Source organism: Capsicum annuum, chromosome 7, assembly GCF_002878395.1.
Source record: "Capsicum annuum cultivar UCD-10X-F1 chromosome 7, UCD10Xv1.1, whole genome shotgun sequence".
NCBI classification, from domain to species: Eukaryota; Viridiplantae; Streptophyta; class Magnoliopsida; order Solanales; family Solanaceae; genus Capsicum; species Capsicum annuum.
Genome location: NC_061117.1, coordinates 226,252,352 through 226,259,458, shown reverse-complemented (window position 1 = coordinate 226,259,458; position 7,107 = coordinate 226,252,352). Strand labels below are relative to the sequence as shown.

Sequence of the window (7,107 nt, the reverse complement as noted above, 5' to 3'; positions counted from 1 at the left end):
ATCTTTTTGTGTATATGGGAGGTTGGATATCTAAAAATTGAATCTTTAGCGGCGTTTGGCCATGAACATTGTGAGTAAAAAAGTAGTTTTTGTTTTCAAAGTGAAAAATGATTAGTTGAAAATTGGAGTTGTGTTTGACCATGAGTGTAAATCAGAGTTGTTTTAGGTCTTTGTGTGTAATTTGGAATGAAAAAAGTGAAAACAGCTTTTTGGTGCTTTCCAAATTCCTGAAAATTCCAGAATTTTATGGCCAAACATGTCTCCCAGAGTTCAATTCCAGAAAAAAGTGAAAAATTTTCATGGCCAAATGCATTAAGATCTATCACATAGCTGGTTCCATGCCCAAATAAATGAGGAGGGTTGCGGTATGTTGATGGCCGGTAGGAATCATCTGAATTTTGTGTTTTCTGCTTTTTGGTTTTCTTTGTATTGCAAGCCTCTATGTCACGAGTAACCAAATCATCAATCTTTTTGTGCATGTGGGAGCTTAGATACCTAAAAAATGAACCTTTAATATCTATCACATAGCTTCCATGGCCACATAAATGAGGAATTTTGTCATAGGTTGATGGCCGGTGTGTAAGTTTTATTATGAATCATCTGATTTGAATGATAGGTTTACGTTTAGTTATGCATAGAGTCATTGGGTATGTGTTCTGTGTTTTTGTTTTTTCTTTGAATGCCTCTATGTCATATAAGTAACCAAATCATCAATCTTTTTGTGCATATGGGGTAGCTTACATATCTAAAGATTGAACCTTTTAATCATCTATCACATAGCTGGTTCCACGGCCGGATAAATGTAGGGGGTTGTGGTAGGTTGATGGCCGGTGTTTAAGTTTAATTATGAATCATCTGAATTTTGTGTTTTAAAACCTTCATTTTATTGGCATTGAATGACTGTATGTCATGAGTAACCAAGTCATCGATCTTTTTGTGCATATGAAGAGGTTAGATATCTAAAAATTTAACCTTTAAATATATATCACATAGCCAGTTCCATGGCCGGATAAATGAGGAGGTTTTGGTTGGTTGATGGCCGGCATAAGTTTAATTATGAATCATCTGAATTTTGAGTGTGTAGATTGACATTTAGTTATGTTTAGAACTATTGGGTTTTCTGTTTTCTGCTTTTTGGTTTTCTTTGCATTGAATGCCTCTGTGACATATAAGTAACCAAATCCTCAAATCATTTTGTGCATATGGGAGCTTTGATATCTAAAAATCTGAACCTTTTAATTATCTATCACATAGCCGGTTCCATGGCCGGATAAATGAGGATGGTTGTGGATGGCTGGTGTAATTTTGATTATGAATCATCTGAATTTTGAGGTGTGTAGATCAACGTTTACATATGCATAGAGCCATATCGATGATCCTCTCATCCATCAATTATGGTAGATGGACTAGCAAATTAACTTATATAACTCTTGTTTGTGACACTTCTTTTACCCAATTATATATTCCATTTTTGCATAGAAATTTTGAGTCCATGGTGCATTTCATTAACTCCGTTACTTGTCAAAACAAAGAATTAATTTGTTCTCATCTATTGGGTCAGTTTATGACTTGGTTGGAATGTTTCTACAATAGAATTTTTGCTCGCGAAGTGATACAATCTTTTGTGGAGTATTTGATGGACACGGTCCCTATGGCCATATGGTGGCAAGGAAAGTTCGAGATACTCTTCCATTTCTTCTGTGTTCCGAGTGGGAAGTTAAATCCGGTGGTGATCAACATAATGCTTCTGAGAACAGAAATACTAATGGAGGTTCACATCTTGATGACGTCTTGGATGATGATCTGATTGAAGCTATGGAAGCTGAGAGCAACGAAAAGTTCCCAGAAGTACATCTTCCCCTTAAAAGGTCAATGTTAAAAGCTTTCAGGGCAATGGATAAAGAACTCAAGTTACACCCAACGATTGATTGCTTCTGCAGTGGGTCAACTGCTGTTTCCTTGATGATGCAGGTAATGCTTATATCATTGTTTTTTCTGTTAGCTATAACTTCTTCCGGAATTGAAGCATTTGAAATTACTAACTGTGTTGCATCCTGGAAAAATATAGTGACCTTGTATGTTTGTTACTTATCCAAAAGAAAAACTTCATCATTTTGTCAACATCTAAACACGTCTTTTATTTACCATATTCTTCCAAAATAAGAAAATTATAGTTATTTGTGGTATGATCTTCAGTATTCTGAAATTCATCTAAGTTAGTTTGCTATATCCGGTGTTTCAAGGGAATTTTTTAATTCTAGAATTAACACAACGTAGCCTGTTTAAGTTTGCAGATATGGACTATTGGAATAGGGAGAAAACACCTAACCCTCTCTAACCATAATTTCCCTTGCCTTCTTTTTGCCCTGTCTCGTGTTCTGTAGCATCTCCATTGGTCTTTGTTCCTTTTTCCTTTGCATACTTCCGTTCTCTTCAACTTCATTTTTTGGGTGCTAAAACTATTATAGAAACCCCCTCAAATCATTAAATGTTGCTTCCTCCGTTTCTTTGTTACCTCACATGGAATTAGCATACCCATAATGTAGAACAGTATCGAATTATTTCTTTTATAAAATGAACAATGGTCAATTCATCCAAAACTCTCAGAGGGGTATCTTGACTGTGAGTAGGAGCAGAGACAAGAATACAAACAAACAAACAAACAAATCCAGTGTATTCCCATATAGTGGGGTCTGGGGAGGATAAAATGTACGCAGTCCATACCACTACCTCCGAAGAAGTAGAAAGGCTGTTTCCGATAAACCCCCGGCTCAAGACAAAGGACAGTAGACAAAGTCGTAATAAAACATGAAGAGAGAAGGATGATGACTTGGATAAGCAGACGCGTGAGAAGGATGTATAGAGGTGTCATGGATGGGTAGTGAATCATAGACATTTTGGTATTAGTAGGCGTGTCCGTTTTGTTTGCAAGCATCATGATTAATGGGTTCTTTTTTAATTAACCGTTTTGTTTGCAATCATCATGATTAATGATGTTCTTTTTAATTAACCTTTTTCTTATAGACGAGGTTGATTTTCCTGATGTTTCAAAAATATTTGGTGCTTACTGGTAAAAAGCATTTGGGTGCTTGTAAATGGGTATGCAGTAATTATACAAGCAAATGAGCTACTTTTTTTCTTATAGCCAATAAATCCCCAAGGACCAGTGGCTCATGGTTCTAAACTTCTGCGGATAATGGGCCCTTCCTGCCCTTCGCCACTTAAAAACCCGACTTTTGGCAGGGTACGAATCCATGACTTGCCCCTAACCAAAACATCACGCGCCGTACGCTTACCCCCAGATCAAAGCTCCGGAGGCAAATTAGTGAGCTATTTTTGAATTGGCAGTCGTTGGCTAATAGCAATTCACTGTCCATGGTTTTTGAAGGATTATCACTTTTGATATCCTTGCCTATACTGCTTCATGGGTTACATCAAACGTGAAAACGTGATACGGTTCATTTATGTACTGCGTCTCCCTATCCATTCGTGTATCATTCGATAAAATTTTGTTACATAGTTAGGAGTTAGGTGTATAGAGTCCTTGATAAAAAGTTCTCTACTGACTGCTCTCTCATTCTACTCTTTGTTATATTTTTCTTCTTCTTATGGTTAAAATGAATTCAGTAAGATATTTTCTTGGTGTAAAATATCTATGTAATAATTATACTTAAAGCAATTTTCTAACATTTTTCACTTGACTTGTACGTGATGTTGAAACATACTATTTGAATATGATTCTGCCACATATTTGGTTATTCTAACTCTTTTCTAATTGCTTAGCATTTAACTGATTTTTTGTGATGTCTCAGGGCCAGGATATAATAGTTGCTAATGTTGGTGACTCAAGAGCGGTATTGGCAACTAAAGATAAAGAAAACTATTTAATGGCTGTACAGTTAACAGTAGATTTGAAGCCTAATCTTCCAAGTCTCTCTCTCTCTCGTCTTGATTCATTATATACACAGAGACGCTGAAATATAATTATCTTTTTTCGTTGAAGAAAGTGCTTAAATTTAGTTTTTTCCATTGTTTTGTCTTGTAGGAGAAGCTGCTAGAATACATAAATACAAAGGCAGGGTTTTCGCATTGCAAGATGAGCCAGAGGTGGCACGTGTGTGGTTGCCGAATAGTGACTCTCCTGGCTTGGCAATGGCCAGAGCATTTGGTGATTTTTGTCTCAAGGATTTTGGTTTAATTTCTGTACCCGATGTGTATTATCACCGTGTTATTGATAGGGACAAGTTTATTGTTCTAGCAACTGACGGGGTACATTTTTCACCTTACATTATTTCCTTACGAAAAAGAAAATCTCGTGGAAGCACACTCTAAATTTCACTTTCTTTTATGACTTTGCTTTTTCAGTTTCCACTTGTTAACAAATGACATTACCTCACGATGTAATTGTCGGTGCTATGTAGGTTTGGGATGTCCTTTCTAACAAGGAAGCTGTGGATATTGTTGCCTCAGCCCCAAGTCGAGCTACAGCAGCCCGAGCTCTTGTTGACTGCGCGACAAGAGCTTGGAGGCTAAAATACCCCACATCAAAGACTGATGATTGTGCTGTAGTATGCCTTTTCCTGGACCGTTTACCTGCACCTGATGCCGTTGTGACAGCGACACAACATGATTTGACAAAGTCCCCTGAAGTGGAAATGAAGACAATTATTACAGATGGCAACCTTGAAAGTGCAGATAGTAATACTGTTTCAGCTTCTCATATTGCAGTTCTTGAACATTCAGGTACTACAAAAGATGCGAGTGAGATAGTTCCTGTCGACGAGTCAATAGAAGAACAGCTTGCTGATAAGGGTCTTGGACATTCTACGAGAAGCCTAGCCGAGTGCCTTTCAACTTCACAAGATGAGGAATGGTCAGCCCTCGAGGGAGTTACCAGGGTTAATAGCCTTCTTAGTCTTCCTAGATTCTTGTCCAGTGACAGAAGGTCAGCCAGTCGGAGAAAATGGTTGTAAGACATCAAGGCAACGATACCTCAAGGCTAATGTAAGTGATATATAATGCTGTTCTCAAAGACTCTGTAAATCAAAACATGGTAGCAACAGTAGTAGTACAAGCCTAAACCCTAGAAAATTGCCCGGAATGTAAAACAGCTTCTGTGCTCGATGACTATCCAAATCGGCAATGCTTTTTGGTAGGGATATCTATAACTGATGATCACATCTGAGTACAACGCGACGCCTCAGAGAGAAATAACACTTTCTTGTGCTGTGTGATATTTTACTTTCATGTCCAAGATGGGATCATCCTCCAGTGCACTCTAGGTGGATGTTTGTTTTGGTCATTTTTTGAATATTGCAGAACAATGAAAATTTACGTTTCAACTTTAATGTGGTCTCCTTTGAATTACTGTATGGTTCAATTAAAGTAAGTTTCATTGAGCTAAGTTCTATTGCTCTCCAAAGTCCAAATATCAGTTGGCTGGACCTGGAATTTGTCATACGCGCTTAAATGAAGCGACATGAACAGTAAAGATTCATATAATCAATATCAACTTGTTTGAAATCGAGACGTATTCATTGTTATACATACATGATAATATTACTTGGCATACCTAAAATCTAATTTCTAGTAATTTGTAGAAAACATAATTAAGGTTCCCAATGTCTCACCAGAAAGCAGAAAGATTCTCAATATGGCCAAAAGGGTGGACTTTCAAGTGTGTCAAATCACACCAATTACATGTGAGGAAAGTAAAAAAATGCAAGAATTGACAGCTTTTTAATGCTTGCACTCCAACTAAAACTGCACTGGCCAAGTTGCTATATATTTTGCATTGGGAGTAGGGACATATATATTCATTAAATAAAAACCAAAATTATTTTTTCTCGTCGGAGTGGAACCTTGGAGTAATCGGTAAAGCTGTTCTCACGTGGCCTTGTTCACCCGTTCAAATCGGGGAAACAACCTCCGACAAAATTGCAATATAAGACTGCATGCACAAATTAGATTCTTGTGGTCCGGCCTTTCTCCGGACCCCACACATAACAGAAGACAAGTTTCAGTACATCGGGCTGCCCCTTTTTAGGTCAGGAATATGGTGGAATTGTATAGGGAATATGCAGTAGTAGTACAAAAATTTATTAATTTTTTTGTAGTAGAGTTGTAGTGTTGTTCTTTTAGACTGCATCTTTTGCTGTCAAATTGGTTCTACAGCTTAGTACTTGCAAATTATTTTTGGCCTTTAGTTGTGGTTTTGTATGAATCTCAATTATGGAATTCAAAAGGTAACATAAGGGGAAAAAAAAAAAAACATTTGTTGAGAAAAATACTAATTGTGTATGACATTTATACCCTTTAAACATAGAGAAAGTCAAATGTTACATCATTCTACCTCCAGAAAGACTGTAATTCTCCGATTGTATTGGTAGAGAATACGATAGTTATCCTTGGTTGGTTGTATAAGAATTTTCAAAGGATTTTATACCCTATGTCTTAGGATGTCGAGGGATGTTGCTTTAACTTATTTGTCATGACCCGAGCCGGGGTCCTGGCCGCGACGGGCATCCCGAACCAAGAAGGCCGAGAGACCCCTTAGCCCAACCCACTAGTGATATCACTCGCTTTGGACTTAGGCCCACACGACTTTAAAACATGTCACTAGAGAGTAAAACTTGCTTACTTATATACCCAACATTCCTCCTGTGTTTTATCAATGTGGACTCAGTTGGGTGTTGCTATCCATTGGGCCATTTGTGCATGTCCCTATGTAACACCCCTATTTACACACTAACGCTATATACCAAGACATAAATGCAATTTAGTATTTACACAGAAAAACACTGAATATCCAATCTGTTTTTTGGAGCAGCTACAAATGTTTCCTCTAATAGACAAATAATCCTATTCACTCTAAGTTTTAGCTGCACTTGTTTTTTTCTAACTGCTCAAATTAAATAATCTATGCAAATTTCAAGTATCATATAACCAGAGAATTCATGTGTACTGTAAATATAAGCCTATTTATATGTAAGAAATTAAATAGGTTCCTTAAAAATATGTCCAGTCTTAAATATAACACCTTAGAGATTCTTCACACAAACTTTATGATAGTCCCAAAATGTTTATCCAAGGAAGTAAGAAAGCTTT

The 7,107-nt window shown here is 37.0% G+C and overlaps 1 protein-coding gene across 1 annotated transcript in view; it reads left to right on the top strand.

Moving 5' to 3' along the window:
* LOC107878912 (probable protein phosphatase 2C 6) overlaps positions 1-5,348 on the top strand; it is a 9,473-nt gene extending 4,125 nt beyond the window's left edge. The window contains exons 2-5 of the mRNA XM_016726087.2: positions 1,594-1,971; positions 3,813-3,930; positions 4,046-4,269; positions 4,422-5,348. Coding sequence (XP_016581573.2) covers positions 1,594-1,971; positions 3,813-3,930; positions 4,046-4,269; positions 4,422-4,973 — 1,272 coding nt within the window. The 3' untranslated portion in view covers positions 4,974-5,348. The remainder of the gene's footprint in view (positions 1-1,593; positions 1,972-3,812; positions 3,931-4,045; positions 4,270-4,421) is intronic.
* The last annotated feature ends 1,759 nt before the right edge of the window (positions 5,349-7,107 follow it).